The sequence below is a fragment of the Drosophila gunungcola genome, chromosome 3R, assembly GCF_025200985.1.
Source record: "Drosophila gunungcola strain Sukarami chromosome 3R, Dgunungcola_SK_2, whole genome shotgun sequence".
Classification (NCBI taxonomy): domain Eukaryota; kingdom Metazoa; phylum Arthropoda; class Insecta; order Diptera; family Drosophilidae; genus Drosophila; species Drosophila gunungcola.
The window spans coordinates 1,837,427-1,860,814 of NC_069139.1; the positions used below are offsets into that span (position 1 = coordinate 1,837,427).

Sequence of the window (23,388 nt, forward strand, 5' to 3'; positions counted from 1 at the left end):
CGGTTAACGAACTCCCAATCAAAGTGGTTTGACTGGAATACAAAAGTGCTCGCTCGGCGCAAAAGAGAGGGTCTGATGAAAAGTCAGAATGAGATGGAGCATTCAGCTTGACTGGCAGCTTTTTTGAATGTCATTGCCGGAGTTTTGCGAGAGCGGAAGATCCGATCTTGATTTTCTCTCTCTCTATCTGATGCGGTTTGCATAATTTTCTTGGGGAGCCCAGCTTCTTCTTCTTCTTGCTCTGTGCTAATTTCTCATGTGCTCCGTGCATTGAACTTGTGAGCTAGAAAAAAAAGAAATAAGGAAAAATAATATAACCAAACAAACAACAATCACGTGAGAGCGGCGCAACGAGAAACTACCGCTTAATTACCGATCCCATGTTGCAGCAACATGTTTATGGCAACAAGTTGTTTGTTGGTGCTGTCGGTTTGGATTTGTGCTAAATGCAATTCATACACTCACAAAAATGATATAAGTTGGAAATATAAAAAAAATTTGTTTTGACTTCTTGGCTTCTGCTTTAAATTTCTAGACTATTATTATTTTTTAAAACTACAAAATATACAAAAGGAATAATTTTTAAAGGAATAATTTTTTCTATAAAGATTTTTTTAAGGCAAAATAATTTTACCTAAATCGTTGCTATAATTCTTAACGTCTAATTACTCTTCAAGCTTATAAGAAGAGCCACAGATTTTACTAGTATACGACAATATGTTTAAAATATGGAAGTCAGATTGATTACTTTTCAAAGGCACATTTGTACGTGATTTTGAACCTCTGGTGATGTCTGTTGCTGACTTCCCCAAGAACAACAGAACAGAGTTTTGTACTTTTCCGATTAAAATAGATTCCCTTATTTTAAAAATATGTTTTTTAAAGTAACATCATTATGGACATCTAGAAAAATTATAACTTAAACAATACATTCTTAGAAATCAGTTTTTTTAACAGTGCACCTTTCAAATTAACCGTTAGATTTTTCTTGCTGGACAGCAGGAAAAGGAAGAATGTTGTCTTGTGCCCATTTGGGTGAATGTCGTTGATAATGGCCAAGGTGATGGTGATGTATATTCCATTTATTGCCAACAATTTTCCAGTTTTCATAAATGGAAGAGGCCTCAAGTGCAACCATCTCGCTCTTCACTCACTCACTCGTTTTTCTCGTGCGTGAAATCGACTTTGCTTGTTACCCAGTATTACATGTTTTTTTTGGTTCACACTTAAACAAATTCAGCTTTGATGTTGCGAGGTACGAACCTTACTTAATTTGGTAATTTAGTGCGCTCCAGGTTTGTGGTTATATTTATTTTTTCGTTTTCGATCTGTTTCGTATTTTAGCTTTTTCCTAACATTTTTCGGTTCTCGGTTTAATTTGTTTAGTCACACTTTGTTGAAGAAGTCAACAAACTCCGCATGGGCTTGCTTAATATATAATACTCTCGACTCGACGCAGTCAACGAAACTTTTTTTTATAGCTTGGTTTATGATCATTAAAATGCTTACAAGGCGTTTGAAACTTGTCATCCAGAAGTGTATAATTAATGAAGCTCATTTTGGTTAGAATCTACCCTTTCCTTTTTTTAAACGTTTGGACTTTGATTTTTGTTGCTGAGTGAAATTAAGTTTACGGAAGGGGAGGCAAAGTTTTTTGTATGAATGATATATGTGATTTTTTTCAAAATGGGCTCATCTTCTTTTACCTGTTTCTTTTGAATGAGCAAAATGTTATGTAATCCAAATTTCTATTATGGTGTTAAGGAAATTGAAGTTCAAATTATTAAATTTTCCTTAATGTTTTATATCACAATGTTATTATATCATTATAAAATATTGGTTCTAAATGATATAATCTTAGATTGATTTATAATGCTTTACATAAATTTAAATAATGAACAAGATTTTTCAGTTGAACAAAAAAGCTGGCTAAACTATTTTCCCGTAATTTAACTTTGGTAGATTTGTGAAATAAGATTAAGGTGGTTAAAAAAATATATATATATTTTAGCAAATTAATAAATTCATTTTATTCATTAAAACCCGACAAGTCTTTTTATATTTTATTTCTAAAGAATTTGATTATTTTATCTTTAATGCGCCTTTGGTCAACCTGTTAACCTTAAGTATTTCTCCGAATTTGCCGCTTTTTCTTTAGCGGAAGTGGCGAGCAAAAACAATGCATACATTTATCTATGCAGCTCACACCACCCACAAAAGCAACCACCCATCCACCGCCACCCCCGCCCTTTAACCTTCGTACGGCGATTTTCTACATAAGATAACTGCGCTTTTCCTTGCGCCAGCTGGCAATGCCTTGTTTCCGCTCTCCCTCTCTGCTATTATGAGACCACCACTCTCGTATAAGAGCAAAAGTCTCCAATTGAAGAAAGCAACAGTTCGCTCTTTCTCTCTCTCTCTCTCTGTGAGTGTTATTCCGCCCTCTCTTTTGTTTTTGGGGTGTGCCTACAAAACGGCGGAAAAACGTCAACAACAAGTGTTTTTCGCTCAATTCTACACGGAGAGAGAAAGTCTCTTCTACACAAAATACTCTTCTACTAAATTGCATTCTTCGGGCATCCACTTCGTTTCGGTTCGTTTCTCCTCGGCTTTGACTTCGGCTTTAACTTCGGCTATGGCTTCGTCTACGCTCGTTTTATTGGGCCAAGTTGGAAATCAGCTAAGAGAATCTATACACGAAATTATTTTACGATGGAACTTTGAACGCAACGGTTGTGTCCGCGCATCTCGTTTCTGTTTTACTATCCGCCGCAGTCGCCGTTTTCGTGGTTTATTTATTGCGCTAAATAAATTCCAGCAACTAGCAATAAAAGCATCCAACATTGTACAACAATTGTGCCTCCCAAAAGTAAAAAAAAAAGAATTATAAGAAAACCCAAGAAAAAGTGTCTGGGAATTAATATTCCTACCCAAATAAAAAATAATTGCTAGATGGATTGTGCGTGTCGTTTAATTGATTTCAAGGATTGCCAAATGGCAAAAGTAAATTGAAACTGTCGTCGTTGTCGTCGTGGTCCGGGGATTAAAAGTGCAGATTATAACACGCAGAAGGAGAAGAGCTCCCATCCGGTGCCCACTCCTCATCGTTATTGTGGCCGCAGTGTCACGTCTGGCAAAGAGATTCGGCTTAAATTTAATTGAAACTCAAAGAGGAGTTTAAAAAATACAACAAAAAAACAAAAGGTTCAAGTGATTGTCCCTCAAAAAAAAAAAACAGTGAAGTTTCATATCGTTGTCCGGCAGAAATCGCCCGGAAAGTGTTGCTAATACAAAAAAGTAGTAACTATAACAATTATCGCAGATCCGGGCGCTAGAAAGATGGTGGTTTTAGAAACTGCCAGCGCCCTATTGGGTGGGCCCTATGCCCAAGGCGCCCCCGCCTTGAAAATGGTGCAGAAACGCTACATTGGATTACATCAGTGGCTGGGACCAATTCGCACCAAAGAGCTAAAGGAGCATATTGTAAGTTTTTCGGGAGTCCGGAACACAAAAACATATGTCGATAAAAAATGACTCACTGATCTGAAATGCCCACAAATCGAACAGATAACTATGCGCCACACTTAATTTTAAAGAAATGTGCTTCGAAAGCAGAGTTGCCTAAAAGGTTTCCACAATAAACTGTAATATACAATATATGTACAAACTACAGAGCAAACGAAATTATTAAAAGCGCGTATTTATATATTTCGACAACCACTTATATTACTCGAGATTAGAATAAAAATATAAACTTCTTTGAAAAAGGCAAAAAATTGTAGAGTCAAATCTAATACATACGGCTGCAACAAACTTCTAAAAAAATAAAGTTACAATTTCCCTTTAGCTTTTCCTAATCAAAAAGCTCGCCCCAAATTCGGTAATTTCCAGTGTCTTGTAATTGTTTCCGTTGATTTCTTTGTTTGTTATTTGTTTGCTACATTTTCCGCACAGTTTCGCTGCTCGTTGGATTTGTATTGTCGATTTCGTTTTTCTGATGGGTGATTGATTGGCACATTGATTGATTATTTTAGTACAGCGCCAGTCAAATCCCTTTATTTACGCCTCTAAATGGCATGCAATTTTGTGCATACTTGTTTCTACAATTGGATAAAACAGTTCGAAGAATCTTCTGCAAAAGAAACTTATCTGTGTGCGTATGCATATTTTTTTGGGTTCGGTTATGGGTTCCATTTTTTTTTTTTCGTTTTTATTAGATAACTACACACTGACCGAAAGGTAAGCGAAGAGTTCACTCTTGGCTCTAATTAATGTGAATGCCTGTGTGCATTGGTCGGTAAATTTATGGCCCAGGCTTAAATAGCATATGAATTATGCTTTGGAGCCAGAACCAAAAGTGGGAGGAGGACATAAATAGAGTGGAGGCGAGATAGAAAAGAGAGTTGAGTGCATTTTCCAATTGAGTGATTTATGCGCTTTGAAAATCCCTGTAAAGTGGCTAAAACACAGTACGGTGGTACGTAGCAACATCATTATCGATGCATAATCACAGTGCACACTCGCTGTAAACAACATTTGAATGTTCACTTCCCAAAATGGACGAAATAGTAAATGTTTATAATTTGTTAAGCATTGCTATGACATCTGCTAGCCTTAGCATTCCCACCCATTTCATACTGCCTTAAAATCACCCACAGATTACGTATTCGACGTGTGTTGCGCACTCAGGTTTCCATTTCGCTCTAGCATCACAAAACCGACCAAACTGACTGACTGACGCATATCAAAGTGCATAACCAAGTACTCAGTTATGGGCAAAAGGGTTATATTCAAATGTTACTGGGCTCCCTCCTCTCGACTGTTACTTGAGGTTATTGTGAGAGGGGGCTCTCTAAATGAGAAATGTCATTGTCAAATGCCTGTGACACTCTGACGGTAATTAGATGGAAATTTTAGCCAAAGTATACAGGCCAATGTAGTGGTGTGATTTCGTTATGCAAATGGATATGGATTTTATAGGTCCATCTAGGTAGCTAACTGGATTTTGGTTTACGAAAATAATCTGAAGAACAAATAGGAAAACTGTGTGCTACTATTGCCTTACGTTTGAAATAATACATGTTTGAGTTTAATATTATAGATGTATTAAGCCTAGAATTGAAGTTTCTACTTCTGCTTGGTTCCTAAGTATCACTCTGAGTATCTTTTCCTTCTCGTTCTTTAATTTCCAGCTGCCTGGGTAACTTTTCAAATAGATTAACTTCCAGCCAAACTTCTCGACAACTGCAATCTGCTGCTGGTGCTGCTCTCATGTCTCCAGTTGACCTGCTTAAAAGGCCCACAGAACCGCAGGACCACTACAACTGGCTGCCTGGGGCAACAGCTGTCGTGGGTTTTCTAACCACCTCGAACCCCAAAGCATTCGAAACCATTTCTTAGCCACTACACCACAAACCACCCCTCGGCAGTCAGTGGGTTAACCTCCACAAGTGGCCACGATGCCCAAGATGCTCGCTTCGCATCGCATCTATCCGTCTTGTCTTGTCCAACTGCAACTCGGAAACTTCACACAAGTTAAACACTGAAAAGTGCTCGAGGCGTACAGCAAGAGGCTTTTCTCCAAAGGAAAAACTTATCTTGTTTTTGTTGGCCTTTTCTAAATGTCATTACATCAGTTGCCCTCCCTGTCGCTCCTTTAACTCGGTTTTCTATTTTTTCCCCCTCTTCTTTTTTTTTTTTTTTTTTTTTTAGCAGACTGCAACTTAGTTGAGCATTTTCCTCCGATTTTCCCATACATCACTTGGTTCTGCGCAAGTGCATTTGGGCAATGCTGGAAAAGAAAGAGATATATAATATTGGGGGAGTTGTGTAGGAAGCAAAAGCTCAAGCAGCTCATCATCAATTAAATCACGCAACTTTCTATGAAATTAGCCTCAGCTCTGAGCTATATCAAACGCGATCATGACTCCGGATTTCTCAGTTTTTCTTGTGGTTTTTCGTATTCTCTGCTTTTCTTATTCTCACCTCCCCACCTTAGTCCAGAAATTACAGTCTTCTTGCTCTCGACTGCATCAAGGCTTTTGCATTTTTCTTTTCAGATTAAAAATACTCTTCAGTTATTAGAATCTGTGGTATATACGAATATTGAAAATTTTTTTTGTCAGATTTTTGTTTTAAACGTCAAAACTATCGTTTATATTCGTGTTTGTAATATTAATTCCTTTCGTATTTCTCTATTCCCTTATATAAATTCAATATTCAAATTCTTGTTTATCAAAAGCAAATAACAAAAGTTTTAAAACAAATGAATAGAATGTGATGCTTAATTAATAAAAAATAGATAAGTTTTATTCATAACTCTGGCGTTGCAAAAACTTTAAATCAAGAGCATTTTATATTCGCTGCTGGAAAGTACATATTGAAAATTCCGTTCATATCCACTCATTTTTCTTCGCTTGCCTTGCAAATTGCAATTTCCAAACATAATTTCAATTATGTGCCAGCGTGTGTGAGGGCCAATGCACATGTATCTATCTATATTTGTACCCCGTTTTCCACCTACCTTGCAACACCTGGACTGGATGAATGCGTTGCTATATCTTTTCGCTTATAGTGCAATTTTTCGTTTCTTATTTAGCTAGCATTCGTGTTCGGTTGCAGCTGCAAGTTCTCTCATATACTCGCATTATTTTACACCCTTCGTAAATTAAAAGTTAATAAAAACTCACTGGTAGTTTTAATTTATTTTTTAATATTTATTTTCATGTTTCTTTTACGCTGCATTTTAAATTACAGCAGAAAGAAAAATATTTATAGTACATATAGGAAGAGAGATGGAAACTGTGTATTTATTTCAGCTTCTGCTCTTTGTTGCTGCGGTGTTGTTGTTTGCAGATTTTATGCATTTTTAATAAAGCAGGCGAGCGCGGCGGAGTTGCAGAATTTTGCGTTGGCAGCGGTGAAAATTGCAGCAAATTAGGTGCCATGGATTCCCATTCAGAGATGGAGAGGTTATAAACTGAGTCGGATGGAAGATGAGACCTCGGTAATCCCCGAACCCCCATATTCCCCATACTCATTCCCCAGATATATGCGATGTGTGGAAGGAAAACTGCGGCATTAACGACTTTATGTGCAGCTACGGAGCAGTCGGAAAAACTCGATGAGAGGGAAAGCGGGAAAAATGCAAGCACGAGAGAGAAAAGATTGTGGATAAGTTTGGCTTTGATTCAGTTAATTTAAGTATTTTTTTTTTTGTGCTTCTTTTGGTGTGTGGCCAAGTTCAGATTTGGTTTGGTTGGGTTTTTCATTTGGCATACAGGGGAAAACTAGAGCAAGTTTAAAGAGGGGGAAATTCAAACGGATGCAAAGGAAGATGATAGAAAAAAGGGGGAATTAAATATAATTAGGTTGCTAACGAAACGTTTAATTAATAAGTTTTAATAATCAATAAGTTTTAATTTTCCTCCTGCCCCACGCCTTTTCCAGAGAGTTTAATAATGAACTTAACTCAATCGCAATATCCAGCCATTTGAAGAACTGCACACTACTGCAATCAATTGCAAGTCGTTAAATAGTTTTTGCCCGAACAGAAGGCATTTTTAATTAATTTTCTGTCAGCGTTTGCAGAAAAATGGTCGAGAAAATAGGAGAATCTCAGAGGGAGGACACAAAGTACCCAAAGGTCTGTCTCTTTTTATATAATTGTGTCGGAGGTCCAATTCCAGATGCAGTCACGTGTTTTAATTTCGATAAACGAGTGGCGAAGACAGGAGCAAATAATAAAGTTATTAACAACATGTGTTGTCTGTCGTCGACAAATTTATACCATTTATACCCTTGAAGAGCTTTATTTGCGACTTGAGCAACATCTTGATCTTATGACTTAAAGTTGTGAGTGGCTTCGAGCTAAAACAAAGGGAAACAAGAGGTTCAAAAACATTATTGTCTTTCCAAAGAGAAAATGAAAGCAAAAATCTAAAAAAGAAAGAAGAACTTTAATTTAGGATTCTAAGATATTTTTTCGAGTAAAAATATGGTACAAACTAAAAAATAATAAAAAAAAAATAATACAAAAAATGAAATAGAATAATAGTCCAACAGAGTTGATTGTCACTGTGAAAAAGGTTTATTTACTTTTCTTAGGTAAAATGTGATAAAAATTTAAAAATAAAAAAAAAAAAAAAAAAAAAAAAAATTGTTCCCATTTAGCATGAGGTTGATTATCGACTTTTGTATCTACTTCACTTTCTGTTAGTTTCACAGTGATGTCTCATGGCGTCGAACCTGAAACGAAAACTGAACCTGAAATAGAGGTAGAAAATGTGTGTTTTGGCAAGTCAGCGGCAGTGGCTCAGGTTCAATTTTCCACCAACCACCGGGTTTTGGCACATGAATTTGAATTCAACGTGACAGCAGAGAAAACTGGTGGGAAACACCGAGAAATAAAGAAAAGAGACACAGCGAACAGAGAAGCAATCTTGAGAGAAAAGTTTCTTCTTCAGCTTCAGACTGCAAATTGGGTTAATTAAAAACTGCTCGAGGTCATACGTAAGTCATAGCCAAAAAATGGGACAGAATAAGAACCAGAAAACCAGACAAAAAGAACGCTGCTAAAAAGATGTGACAAACTTTTTCAATTAAACTTAATTCTCATTTTTTCTGTCGCTCATCTTTTGCTGCCACTTTTTCTAGCTGCGCTTTAAACGATGGCAAAAAAGCGTCACAAATTGAATTTTGATCGATATATAATGCATAGACCTGAAGGATAAATTCTGGGGATGGCTCCCGAGCGAGAGCTCTAGGCATGGAAAATGGAAAGCAAAATGACAGTAAATTAGCAGAGTCATAAAAAGGTCGCACCTAAACTGGAAAACTGCTAGACAAAAAAGTTTAGATGAAAAGTTGAAAAGTTTGGTATGCTTTATAATTTTTTTTTGTTTCTCTTTCTGCTCAGGTTCAAAGAAGTGAGAAAAATTGACAGACATATAGGAACTGAATATATTTAAAGTCAAGGCTCAATGCCTGAAATAATTGAGTTTGCTCAGGAAAGGTTAAAATGTAAAGTAAACTAAAGTAGAAATACAAGCACAGTTGAATTGGTTTTTTGCTCAACATGCTAATTTAAACTCTTTATTTTGTTTAAGTGACTAACAAAAACAAAATAATTTTAATAAGCAAACCGTTTTAAATGATTGAGTGACTTTTTTATAAAACACAAGAGCCGTTTCGTATCAATCAACTGTAAAGTGTTTTTGTGTATCAAAACCTAAACTACCAGAATTTTAGGCACTTTTGACGGTGTTTTTCTCGCCACTTAATAAAAATAATGAAAACAGCGATAGCAAAAAGTGTTCCCTTCAACAACTACAATTTCCATTCTGTTTTGTTGCCACTTCAATTGAATGTTTGACACTTAAAGATGAGACAACAAACACTAACATTTATTCCTGATATTTTACTTAGCTTTCAATTTTTTTTTATTTTGTGAAAAATGTTAAACATTAACCAAAACAATAAAAAAAAATAAAAAAGTATATTTATAGTAGAAAATTCACGCGCCAGTTTATTGAACCACACACATATCAATGGATGTATGGGTTGGCTACCCAAATAAAAAGAAAAAGAATTCCTTTTCGACATGCAAAAAATGTTTGAATGAAAAGTAGGCAAAAGTAGCCGCCGTTGCCTCCTCCGCCAATTTCCCGCCGCCCCTTCGGAAAAGTTTCCCCAAAGAGTTTTCCCGGGTTCCCCCTCGTTTTCCCGCAGAGACTGTCATCCATCTGCAATGGGTCTACAAATGTGCGAGCATGTTACATATGCTCCTTTTGGGCGGGTGTGAGTTTTCCTCTTTCATCAAATGCTGGGCGCATCATTTTCCCACCCATTTTCCACCAACCAATTCTGTCTGTGGGTCTGGGTATATTTGCCAGCCCAGCCGCTGTTGCATTTCGGTCTCTGCGCGCTGCATATATAAATCGATAATTTTCCGCTCAAATGTGCGGAAAATTTCGTAGCCATGCTTCTTTTTCCTTCATTTCCCTTTTTATTATACGACCCTTCGTTGTGCCATTACGGTGAGGCTCTTTATATTTAAAATTGTTAAACGACGAAAAAGTTATATTTCACCTTGTTCTAAAATTATGTTTCCCCAGAAAAAAATTTTACAAAATCACAATTTATTAATTTTTGATTTTTCAATGGCTGGGCAAATGTTTAAGGCAATACATCTTTTCAAGTAAACAAATTATGCGTACAAGCTTACTGAATAAATGAGCAGCTAAAAAATTTGGTTTCTTCCATTAAGTTTTTCTTTAACTAATTATATATATTTAATTTTGCAATTTATTCAGCCAAAATCAAAACAATGTATTTCGTTCCATTTAAAGCATTCATATTGTCTTACCGCTGAGAAGTTATAACATTTATTCACATATGTTTGCCATTTGGGTTTTTAAAAATATTACCATAAATCTGAACCATTTCTTTTCAAAATATCTGTGTCATTTTTTTATTTTCTCAAGTTGTTTTGTGGCTTACTGGAAGTCAACGACCCGTCTTAAAGTAGTTTATTTCTGGTTGTGTGTGCGTGTGTGGTTGGCAAGCTTATAAACGTGTCCGAATTCAGTTGCTGGTGCTGCCGGCCTAAAGTTCTTTGGCCCATGTTTTTAAATGCCACCCGTCCGTCTCTTGCCCAAAAAATCACACATACCATATGTGTGTGTATGGCCAGTGGCTAGGAAATCATGTCGGAAAAAATATTATGACTTGATTTCTGGGGATTCTGATTCTTTTTTGTTGTGTGTCTTGTTTATTGCATGATGGCCAAGAGCTACAAGTCAGTAAGTCAATTGTCAACACTTGAAGCACACATTTCGTTTCTCTGGGCTTTTTTATTGTAGCAACAAACTTTGGAACTGGTTTTTGGTGTTTTTTTTTTTTGATTGTTATGATTATTTGGCCATTACAAAGTTGACTAAACTTTGGGCTGATGACTGCAGAATGATTTCATTGTAATTGTTTGGAATTCGAGTGCTTTAAAAGGTTTGTAATTTATGGGATATTAATACTAAAATGCTTGCTTGTTTTAGCTGTTAAATAAATTGTAAACATGTCAACTTTAGAAATACAATTTAATTAGCTGAATTATTTGACAATTATTCAAATAAGTTGTTATAACTGGGGCAATATAATAAAGTATTAAAGTAAAATATTAAACAATAACTTAAGGATAATGAAGAGGATTTCGGCCTTAAGGTGTTTTTTGTTTTGGAAGGGTCAAATATTTATTTTTGTGAGAATTAAAAGAAATGCTATTTATTTTGCACTCGTGTTTAATAAATTGTTTTGGTGTCACAGAATGCAAATAAATAAAGCTTTATCAGTTCCATTGTCTCGAAAAACATTTATATAAATTTATTTATTATGGCAAAAAACATTGCGGCAAATTAATAACCATTATTCATTTATTTATATTATTTTGATGATTTGTTTCAAAAGAGATATTGTATATATATGGCAAAAGATTAAAGAGGTTTACTCTATTTTTCTCTTCTCCAGTTGTTGGTTTTTATTTTATTAAGTCTAAAGGGAAAAGTTGTCGACCTAATTATGAAAACAATAATGCCGAACAGCCACAAGAGTTCAACTCGAAAGGCAAGCAAAATAAAATTATCCAGAAGGGCTGCAAATCATGAAAGTGTATAACAATTAAATTATAAAAATGTGAAATGATAAACTCGTTTTTGTGCAAACAAATTGAAAATGCTTCCCATCTATCCAGAGTCATTACTTTAATTAGTCAAATATTTAATGCACTTCTATGCTCTGTTCTCTGTGCTCCCTTTTCTCTGCTTTTCCTGTGCTTTTCTTGTGCTAAAACTTTTTTAGCGGGAATTTCGAAGGGCAGAAGGGAAATACAACAAAAAGTGGAAACATTTCCGGCTTCCGCCAAACTGTTTCCTGGCCAACGATAAAATACTTTTTTCTGCCAAAGCTAATGTGTATGTGTGTGTGTGCAATGCGGGGGTTCCATTTTGAAAACCTCTCGAAAACGGAGCCGTTAATTTGCGCTTTGCCTTTTGTGAAAATGGCGCAAGTTTCGTTTCATTTTTCCCCCCTCTTTTACATTTGGGTTCTGATTTTTTCCCCATGGTTTTATTTTAAATTGTCTGCACTTAAATTGAAATTAACGAGGCGTAAATTTTTTGGTGAATGATACGAAAAAAAAGGATACAAACGTAATATTTTTTTTTAGGGCTGCGTTGCCTTGGTTTGATTCTTTGCCTTTAATTGGGCGCTAAGTGTGTAAATTTAATGCGTTTCAAGTTAGTTTAAAAAAAGGGGGAAATGCCAAAAGAACGTAGAACCCAAGAGCTGTCAGTAAGAATTATTGTGCCTGTAATGCAATGCGTGCTGCAAAGGGGGCGTGGCACATCACTCCCACACACAGACACACACACAAACACATGCAGAAACAGGAGACGACGACGCCGCCTCAGTGGAAAAAGCCGCAAGGATTTATCACTTTGGCATCGCTCTCATCCGAGTCCCTCCTCCTCGGTATTCGGTATCTTCTCTGCATTCGCTGCTCCTTTGGTCCGAGATACATCCACATCTCATGCTAACAAGTTCTCCCCTCAACCTCAACATCCCGACTCACTAACTGACTTTTGTGGCTGGCTTGCATGCAAGTTACTTACCTTTGGCTGGGACATCAAAACACTGAAAGAAATCTATGAAATCAATAGAAAATCTTGAAATTAAAGTTGCTAAATCCTAGTAAACCGATTAAAATTCAAATTAGCTTGGCTTTATTTATTTCTAACACAATCACTACTAAAAATGTCAATCTACAAATAAATAAGTGGAATTGAATCTTTAAGAAACGGATTTATATATAAAGTAAATATATCTATAAATCATAATTCTGGGATATTAAAAGAATAGTTCTGAAAAAATGTTTACTTATAAAAATGTTTAATGTTTAAATGGAAGTAAAATACACTTCAATATACTAAACCCCTGTATACTGGTGGAAAATTTATATCTATAACAATAAATATTTTGAAAGTAAACATCGAAATAAATTTGTTGAATCTTTATTATAATAAAAATTATAAATTTTTGTTTATACAAAAAAGTTCTCCATTGATCTATACATCGGGACTAGTTGTTATGTTATAATTTTTATTTAGAAATCATAAAATAACCATTATTCATTAATAAAATCCAATAAACGAGAGGTATTTTAAAATTTGTATTGAAAAAATCCAAACTTAATTCTTAAATCGTGATTTTTATTTTAAGAATCATAAGTGTGTAATATATAAGACTTTTACCCACAAAATGTGTTATATTTGTATAAGAATTAAATATATTTTTTTCCATGTACAAAAGTGGAAGAGGAGGCAGCCAAATGAAGGATGATGAGGGGGCGGTGATCGGAGTTTGTGGGTGGAGATGGCAGCTTAAAATGCTCTTCACTGCCATCTGTCGTAGCATATGTAAAAGGTATTATGGCTAAAAGCAAAAATATTGCATTCGACAGTGCAATTTGTTAGCTACGACTTTTTGAATGATGTCCATGAGGAGAAGGGGAATGGATAGGAATGGGGATGGGTATTCGAGTGGATATATGGTTGGAGCAGAGATCTAGGGGCCAAAAGTTAGCCATATTGAGTTAAGTGCGTTCTGGATTTGATTTTGGCTTTCACCGACTTGCTGGTGTTGTTACTGTTGTGGTGTGTTTGTTTAGTTGGGCTTGAGTTGATGTTGGGCACGTTGCATTGATTGGTAGTTAACCCATAAGTCAAGGCATAACTACGATTTGATATGCAGCTGGATATTTAAGTATCGAGAGTAGATCATTTTGGGGCAACAATCAATTACTTCTGCATTGCCATTGTTTCTGCTGAGGTAAGTAATTGGTTGGAAGCTTTATAAGTATCTGACAAATTCTAAAGCAAATTCTTTAATGGAATAAAAGGACTTAAAGCACTTAAAAATTAATTATTAAAATTAAAATAAAGCAAACATTTTTATGAGTCTTGGTGTATCGTATCTAGCAGCTACATTTGGCCCGAACGTCTCCGGTACAGTGAACACGGGTCGTTATTCTCGGAAGTATATGCCGGCTACATGTAACGTGAGTTTGCAAAGTATCTGACAGATACACATGCTCTCGTGTTCTGACAATGATTCAACTTTTTTCAGCCTATGGCCAAACGTGCCGCCTTGAAGCGCGTTTGAAAAGTGTCAAAGAATCTGGGAGATGCCATACTGCTTCCAGTTTTTCATCTCCTCCTTTTTTTCTTTGTCGGTTTTCCATGTCTTTCGCAGTGGTAAAATGTGTCACGTAAAAACAATTATGGAAACTCCCGCAGACAAACTGTGTCACACGTCAGCCAAACTCAGTGAAATTGTCGTAATTCATAAATGGAAGAGAAAACAAGCATTTTGGAACCTCGAGTTATCCACTGTCTGAGCATTCGTAATGAAAATCCAATTTCATTGCATTTAAACATGGAAGTACTGTGTTGGAAACGAAACTTTCACCCAGAAAGTATCTGCGCGCATCCGCATGTTTAAAATTATTTTTTGTGGAAAAATGAGTTCTACGTGCTGCTGCGCCTGCAATTCCAGTTGCAGTTGCATTTTAGCGGCAAAGTGCATTTCCCTGGGAAAAGGCAAACTGCTGAGTGGAAGTAGTAGAGAATATAATCCGCTGCTGCTCATCCAAGCAAATCATAACTTTGCACTTACAAATTATTTAAGCAAATTAGGCGCCTGCCCTGCTGCTACTGCTACTGCTCCTACTGCTGCTCTTGTCGTTGAACCCACTTCATCAGCCGCTTAGTAGCCAAGAGCCTTTTGTAACCTCCTACCCAACCAACTCCCTAACGGCCGAACTTAATTTTCATTCGCATTCATAATCGTTCAGTGCCAAAAGTGTATATAAAAATGAGCAAAAACGTGGAGAATAACTTTTGCGTAGTGTGAGGGGTGATGCTGGCAATTTGTGCTGGCACAAAAAATTTTAATCTATAAATTGAGTTCATTTAAGTTGCACTTGAACACTTTTCAAGATGAACAAAGTTGAATGTGCTGCAAAAAATAGAAAAATTGACCTAAAAATGTAAGTACCATAGCCAAAATGAGATAAATGAGGATGTAATTTTAAAATATGTGTATGAAGATTCATGTGAAAACCTATAAAATAAATGACAATAAATAATAAACATATTCAACAGTAAACAAACAATATAATATCTTAGCTAAAATGAAGTTTGTGCTAATGAGAAGATCCAAATTCTTAAAATTTATTGTATATAAAAAACCAGTAAATTGGATAAAAGAACAAAACAACATTTTAAGCTCTTTCTGAGCTTACACCACTTATCTAACTCAAGTAACCCGAACATATTGCTCATTTTATCAGTCAACCACCAAGACCCTCTATATGTCGTCACCACCCCGAAACTCTTTTTTCTACAGATTCGGCAGGCGAAACGCCTTTGCTGACAAGCGTGTAATCTCAACTCAAGCGGTAGAGCAGTGAAAGCTACCACAAAAAAATTAAATAATATAAAATGGGAGGGCGGGAGCATCAGGCTCTAACCCTAACCCTTTTGCCGGGAAAAGAGGGTCGGGTCTCGCACACGTGGCCTAGACACGTGTCATGTGGCACTGTTATCGCGCGGGCTGCAGACAGAGCAGGCCTATGGAGGAAAATAAAATCTCCCAATCCTAAATATTCCCTCAGAGAACTGAGCTCTTGATGATGTCTCATAAAAATTCACTCACTCAAAGATTGCAATCGAAATCAATTTGTGTGAGGCGGCATATTGAAATGGAAACCCCACGGGAATGTAGCAAGATATCGGCAGGGTTATAAAACAGCTGTGGAATTGAAATGTTTGACAGAAGAGTTTCTATCGAAAGAGAGGGGGGTTTGAATAACACCAAAGCTCTAATCATATAAGCATTTTAATGAAAGCTGAAATTATACCGAAATCATAATAAAATGTAATGAGGGCATTGCAACTTATTTCGCAATAAAACATAGATAAATAAGCTTTCAATTGCGGCAAATATCTTTCGAAATTGAGACATTACATTTGAATGCAAAATAGACCTAAATGCGAAATAAATAAATAAATAAATAAAATATATTTATCAAGTAAACATTGACAAATAATTGTATTTAATTCCTTAAAAATATTCCATCAATGGAAAATACATTTCCAGCCATTAAAAAGATTATTTGAAACGGATTTTTTGCGTCGCTAGAATAAATTTTCCAGTTGTGCATCAGATAAATATGATTTCCGTGTCACGTGCACGAGTTTCTGTTTGTTTTTACGCCCCAGTTCAACTCCCCGATACCCATATTCTCCATCAATGACAAATAACCAAGAGAAACTCCCCCGCGCTCACTAACATATTTCCTTTTTTTGCCCCCCCTTCGCACAGCTGTGAAACATTTTGTGGTCGTGTTGACAGAGAGTAGAGTACGAAACGAAGAGGAAAAAAGTTGCTTTGGGGAAAACATGTGTGTGAAATCACTTCAAACTTAGAGGAAAGCGAAGCGAAATCCGGCGAGTGTATCTGATAGATACAGATAGAAAACATATGATGCTCAACGCTGGCCACCGCACAATTTATATAATGATGTCGCACTTTTGCTTTCGGGGGAATATCAATTTTGTTCATTCTTTTTGTTCTTGTTCTTGTTTCATTTTGGCAATAACTATTTATTAGATACATAGATACAATGTTGTATCTGCTGCGTGCCTTTTTCCTTCCTTGCCACTTTGGTTTTGACTTCCCTGCACTGTGTGCCGTACTGTGCTGCTCTAAAATGCAATTTTATAGCTGTCAGGGGAATTTAACGCCAAGCGCGAAAATGCCAAAACCTTACATTGCCCTGCCACGCCCCCACCGCCCTGCCGCCCCTCGTGTCATGTTGTGCCTGCCTCCACTTTTCGCCCATCGCTTGTCTTTTGTTTACGCTGCGCTAGTTTTTGGCTAACGATAAAGTGTCAAGATATTCCTTTTTTCACTCCATTGTTTTTTTTATTTTTCTATTTTTTTTGTTTATTTTTTTTTTGTTCGGGGTAGCGTACGACACTTGCAACAAAAATTTTCCATTTTTTTTTTTTTTTGTGTTATGCATTGCGTGCAGAGCGTAAACAAAAGGGAGAAAGCAAAAAATACAGAAACTCTGAGCCAATATAGAAAGAACTTCGCTTCGGAAAAAAAACAGGCCCACCCCACATCACCATCCCATCTATGAACTCTCCGCACTGCGTGTGCAGATAATAAAACTAAATAAATTGATGGTCTTTGTGCAGAAACTGACAAGTTGCAGGCAACAACGAAAAACGTTCGCTGGCCATATTATACATAGATAGATACGTATGTATCAAATGTATTTATATACATAAAGCGGAAATATTCAAACCGAAAGGCAATAACAATACACAGAAGATAGCCTAGATAGATACATAGATAGTACTTCGTTAGATGCATGGATGTCCATGGCTGGTTTTGGTCTGGTAGAAGTAGATGGATAGCTTGGGAATACCGGTCATTTATCATCTCCCAACAAATGGAAAGCGCATTGCAGGACTCTAAAGGGAATCGAAAACAAAGGAAAGTTGTTGTTGTTGGGGACAATGAGGTGAAAAAGCTGAGATTTCTATGGAAGATTAAACAATTTAACAAGGTATCTGGGGAAGTTTAAGAGTAAATATTAAGGGAAACTGAACATAAAGTAATATTATTTTAATTAAATTAACAACAAAGCTTAACTGAACTAAAAATCACAAAACGTTTTTCAAAACAATTAAAATTAAATACTTTTTCAAGTATGTACATATTATTATTGCATACATTATTTAAAATGTTTTCTCTAATTAAATTCCCTTGAAGGCAGACAAGTTATCTCGGCACCAATTATGCTATAATCTCCCTGATAACCCAATTTTCTTTCAAGGCCAACAGAAGCAACTGCGACCACTCTATTACGACTACACCCCCTTTTTATTTTCACCCACGCCACAATTCATGAGCATAAATCAGCCACGAGAACGTAATTAAAACATAAACAAAAAGCAAAGATCCGAAGAGCAAAACAAACCAGAGGAAAAAAGTGCACAGATGTGCCTGCACAAACATTTTTTTTCTGCCTCCATTATCTTTTTGCTTTGGCCATAACCGAATATAAATAAACAAAGTATTGAGCCAAATTAAGGGTAAAAGCAAATAAAAAAGAATTTGAAAGACCATAAATAAAATTGAAATGATTAAAAAAAGGGGTGAATTTAACTTTTGGTTAAATTGTAAAAGCCGAATGGGTCAAGTAAATGAAATATTAATATGATTAAGAGCTCCAAACATGGAAATTAAATTTAATTTGTGAAAATAATGAAACAAAAAACTGAGGCCAAAAATCAAAGGGAGCTAGGGATCAGTGGAAAACACACACACACAGGTGAATGCTTTTTTTTTTTTTTGTTGTGAAGATGAAAAACGGGTGGCTATCAAAAATGTAAAAGCTTTTCATGTATTTCCCGCTGAGATACGACGTACTCCTCCGCGGATATGTAAATGATATTTTCGAGTGGACGTCGAACGCAGCCATGTTTTCCGCGCACAACCCGCAGACCACACCTCCAAAGGCTTTTCCACCCACCCACCACCGCCCTCCGCCAACATTGCGGTCGGAAAGGCCACAGGGCAAGCGGCATTGGTTTCTGTTCCTCGGTGTTCTATAAGCCGCTTTGCCGGCCAATTTTCATCTCCTCTCTCCGCTTCTCACTCCCCTTTTCCCTTTATAGGCATTTTAAATTTTCCATTGCCCGGATTTTCAGAATTTTACAAGCCATGAATTTTTTAATAACCCTGCTCACTCGGCCCCCATTTCCCCTTTCCATTCCCCTTACCAAAAACGCAAGCGACAATTTTACCGTCAATATTTATGAGAAGCGACCAAATTTAAGTTGACAAGCTGCTCGGCTCAGAGCCCAGGGAAAATGTCTACTGTAGACTTCGTGGTAGCGCCTTTGAACTGCTCTTGCTTTTTGGCAAATTGTAATGCTAAACAAAGTGCAAGTTTCCTTTTGTTTTGACTTGAATGGAAATTCTAATTTGGCTTTTAAGATGTTACAGCGTGCCGTCCATGAATATTCCAGGAGCTTCACTTAAATATGTGTATTTAGTTTTGAGAGTTCAAAAGGAACTATTTGGTCTGGTTTTATATTCCGAAAAAGAATAAAATTTTAAGTATCAAACAAACCATTTGGACCAACTGTTTTGAAAACAAATTAAAAACTACTAAACCTAGCACGCAAAAGTTTGCAGCTCTTTAAGTTCCTAGACATAAAGATTTATTATGTGCACAATTCTGCCACCAAATGTCGTTATAAATCTGAAAACCTTAACCTTATTTATTTGTCAACATATCTAAAATTGCATTTTCCACAACCATTTCTCACACTTCCTTCTCTCTTTCTCTTTGCAGGTAGGTGACAATGTACGTAACTTCTTTGGCGGGAAATCTCTGGCTATCTGCGTTTTCCATTCCTAAACCATTTTCCCCTGGCTGGGAAATCCTTCTTCGTGTGCTCCACCAAACATTAACATTAACCACTCAAATTGGCATATTTATCAACATTTCCTGATTATGTGTTATATAATTTTGTGCTAAACAAAATCTTTCGGGCAAATGCGTCATTTCAAAAAGCGGGTGGGGTGGTGTGGTGAATATTAGCAATTAAATTGTATTTACTGAACTTATAGCGAGTGGGCAAATGGAATTTTGCTTAGGCAATTAATAGCAGGCCATAAACAGAGAATAGAGACCAGAATCCTTAAACCAGGTGAGCCGAAATTATATATCTTACGGATTCTGCAGCCAAGAGTGCCATAAATTTTGGCTTGTTTAATGATAAATGCTATTTTTCAAGGACACTGTGAAATGTTTGTATTTAGAGATACACGCAATTAATATATCCAAGATAAATTGAGGTATTTATGAGGTGGCATACGGTTAGTCATCAACTCTTGGGTTGGCAACTTTCTCATCTAAATCTGCGTCGCGTCATCGGCTCTATATAGTATAAATACCCTGGAAGTGTGGGGTACAAATGTTGAAAGAAATTATTATATAAATGTTTTCTTAGAGAACCAATATTTCGAAACTCACATAAGTTCATACACCGTATCTTGAAGTCTTTCCCATTGTGTGTTTTTAGGTTATATTTTGAGTTTATTTTTATACCACACCTATTTTTGTTTCACTGCGCATAAACCTATTAAAATGTTAAATTTATTTGATTAGGAAAATTGAACTTAGTCAGCCAACAGGCAACTAAATTTAAACTTGAGCATAATGTGAAAAAGAAATAAATTCAATCAGCACATGTAAATAGGCCTCAAATACAATAAATAATTTGCATAAAAACCAAATGTATAGATACATGCGCATGCTGATGAAAATTATACCGGCTTTTTGAAGGATTGTTGTCGTGTGAAAAAAACCAAAACAAAAACGATATAATATTAATAAAACAAGTTGCCAATTTATCTTCTTGACTTTGAAACAAGTCAGACAGCTTTTGATTTGATTGCTTGTGAAAGAATTTGTAGCATGACCAAGCCAAAATATGTACAGATAGATAGTATGTCCATCAAACTGAATGCACAAATTCAAAAATGTGCAACAACAAGAGTACAAACTCATTTAAAGCAGTTGAGTCAGATTTTGCTTTCATCATGTGTTCGGCAAAAAATACCGTTTCTCAAGCGAAGATAATCAAGAAGCCATAAATGTTATATAACTTTTGTTGTAGAGTCAGTCAAATAGTCATAAAATAGACACAAACACGCCCTTCCATCTGCCAACTTAACTTACTAATTAACTAGACTAGTCTAGTCAGTTCAGTTCAGTTCCTAAGTCCAGTCATCATTTTAACACTGCTTGACAAAAATAACAGAATTCAATATGTATAGCAAGTTATACCTGAATGGAAAATGTCAAGATCGTAAACAACCCAAAACTTAAATGAGAAACGTGCCGTCTATGGGAATTTTATTAAAAACGGACGCAACAGCTGGGAAGTCATTGCGTTTCAAAGTTTTATTAACTTACTTAAATGATTTAATTTAACATTTAATTGATTAAAAAGCAATTTGATTTAAATTACTGGCTTAATTATTATAAAAGTAGTTTAAATTACAAACCGTAGAAATTAATAAAGTCGTTAACTTCAAATAAAATTGAAGCAAATTAATCTTCATTATTGCAATTTTAGAGACATAATTGCGGTTTGTTGAAATTAAAGCTGAGCAACAGTCACATTTTCAAACTTGTGAGGCAACCCGCGCTAAAACCTTGCTTCACATATTTCAAAATATTTTTATTTTTTAATTAGAACAGTTTTAGTTTTGTTTGCATTGGGTTTCCTTTTTTATTTCTTTTGTTAATTGCTTGCCAGCAATTCCATTAGATTCGTTGGTATAGATATTTGCCTTTTTGTTTTACCACAACCACGAAATACCAAACGAAACGAACTGTACACGTCGAGTAGAAATGTTTGGTTGGTCAACCGACAAAGAGCCAAAAGCAGAAGAGAATTAATAACCACGGTAATCAAACGGAAGCGACCAAGTTGGTCAAGCGATCTGAAACGATTATTGTGTTGGTGGGTTGGTCAATTTCCGGTTGACCGACAATACAATTATGTAAATATTCTTAGAATGCTCCAATATGCAAACTGCATAAAATTTATGGACCATCATTTGCTTAGAAACTGTTGAGCCATTATAATAAGCGATACTAGCGAATAACGATGATTTGGATATTAATTTATTCGGTTTAATCAAAAGATTAGAGACGAGTTTTGAGCAATCAATTAAAAACCGTAGTGTAACATATAGAGCTCTTACATTTTGGATTATTTCCTGCACTTCCAGAAATTTTCAAAAAAAAAACTAATTATGAATATTACTAGCATTTTGAATAATCTGTTGAACACTAAAAATGTTTTTTCATAAAATAATATATTTTCCATTTGAATGCTGGCTATCTTTGATGCTCCAGTTTGACAGATTTTGACTCATTACAGTTTGACTGCCGATTTTAATCTCGGCACACTGCTGTCGTTCATTTGAAAAGCTTGAAGAGTGGGATTTAAGAATTCGCAACACGAAGAATTGAAAAGAAGGCGGGAGGAGTTGTTGGAAGAAGAACCGGTCTTCTTAGCTTATTGCCATCAAATGGGTGTCAATGCTGAAGAAGAGACGACAACAACGACGGTCGTCAAACAAAATGAAACCGGTTCTTAGGAACCTCCACCTCGAAAACCCCCTTTTCTTCGGAGGTTGGGGTGTTCGCCGATGGTACCGTTAAGTAACGCGGTCAACATAACGGTGAACCAAAGACAGCGAAGAATCGAAGTCTTTCTTTGGCTTTTGGCTTTGGCGTCTGCTTCTTTCTTTCTCGGCTTTCTTTTCATTAAAGCCAGAAGTGCATAAGGCAAGATCGTGTTGTTTTTGTTTGCCTTTTCCTCCTTACCTCTTATTTGGCCAATTATTTTTGCTTGGCCTTTACAGCATTGCACATTTTTGTTCTGAGTTGGCCTGACCTGATTCTATAGCTCCAGTTGCTCCTATTTCCTTTCCCGTATTCTTTACTTTTTTTTGGGTTCTGGTTCATGCTTTTGTGCCTTTTGCGGTTGTTGCAGCAAATCTGTTGGCCTTTTTGTGTCCAGCTACAGCTCTAGCTCCAGCTCCTCTTTCAGTTTACCTGGTTTGTTTTTCTTGCTTCAGTTGTTATTTTGGTTTAACGCTTTTTGATCTTAATACCCAAAGAAAGGCGTCATCTTCATGGGATGTGGAGAGTTTTCTCTCTTCTCCACTAGCTATTTCTTGACTCGAAGTTAGTGCAAATTGAAACTGTCAGTCAAGAGGCAAAGGAAAAGGCAACACAACAAACCCCAAACACCCGTTTGCCCTTTACAATGTGACCTCAAGTTGCATTTAAGTTGACAATGTCAGCCTGGATTATCCAAGAAAAGAACGCAAAGCTTTGGAAGCGAGCAGCAGCAGAATGTAACGAAAATTAACCAAAAATTTGTAATAAACTGAACTTTTTTCTTTTAAAACTATCATTTGCTTCACAAAAAAAAGGTTAAAAAAATTCTTTCAATTTTAAAGTCATTACTATACAATTCTCTTAATATGACCTGAAAAATTTTTGTATATCTCCAACCATTGTTTGTTTTACAACAAAAAACTAAAGAACAATCCTTATTCCCATTACTCATTCTTGTGCCATGGCTAGTCCCACAACATATACATTTAAAACCACTTTGACATCCACCAAATCCAACTCACAGACCCCTTTCCTCAGATCTTGCGCCC

The 23,388-nt window shown here is 36.1% G+C and overlaps 1 protein-coding gene across 13 annotated transcripts in view; it reads left to right on the plus strand.

Annotated features, from left to right (window-relative positions):
* Window positions 1-23,388, plus strand: part of LOC128266442 (maternal protein pumilio) — a 185,935-nt gene that overhangs the window by 88,304 nt on the left and 74,243 nt on the right. For 6 of the 13 annotated variants that reach the window (XM_053002962.1, XM_053002963.1, XM_053002964.1 and 3 more), the window contains one exon: window positions 19,487-19,498. The exons of 3 other annotated variants lie outside the window; for them this stretch is intronic. In XM_053002962.1, the coding sequence (XP_052858922.1) occupies window positions 19,487-19,498 (12 nt within the window). Of the gene's footprint in view, window positions 1-2,677; window positions 3,484-19,486; window positions 19,499-23,388 lie in introns of those variants that run through there. 4 more of the 13 variants (XM_053002970.1, XM_053002972.1, XM_053002971.1 and 1 more) reach the window with 4 other exon arrangements.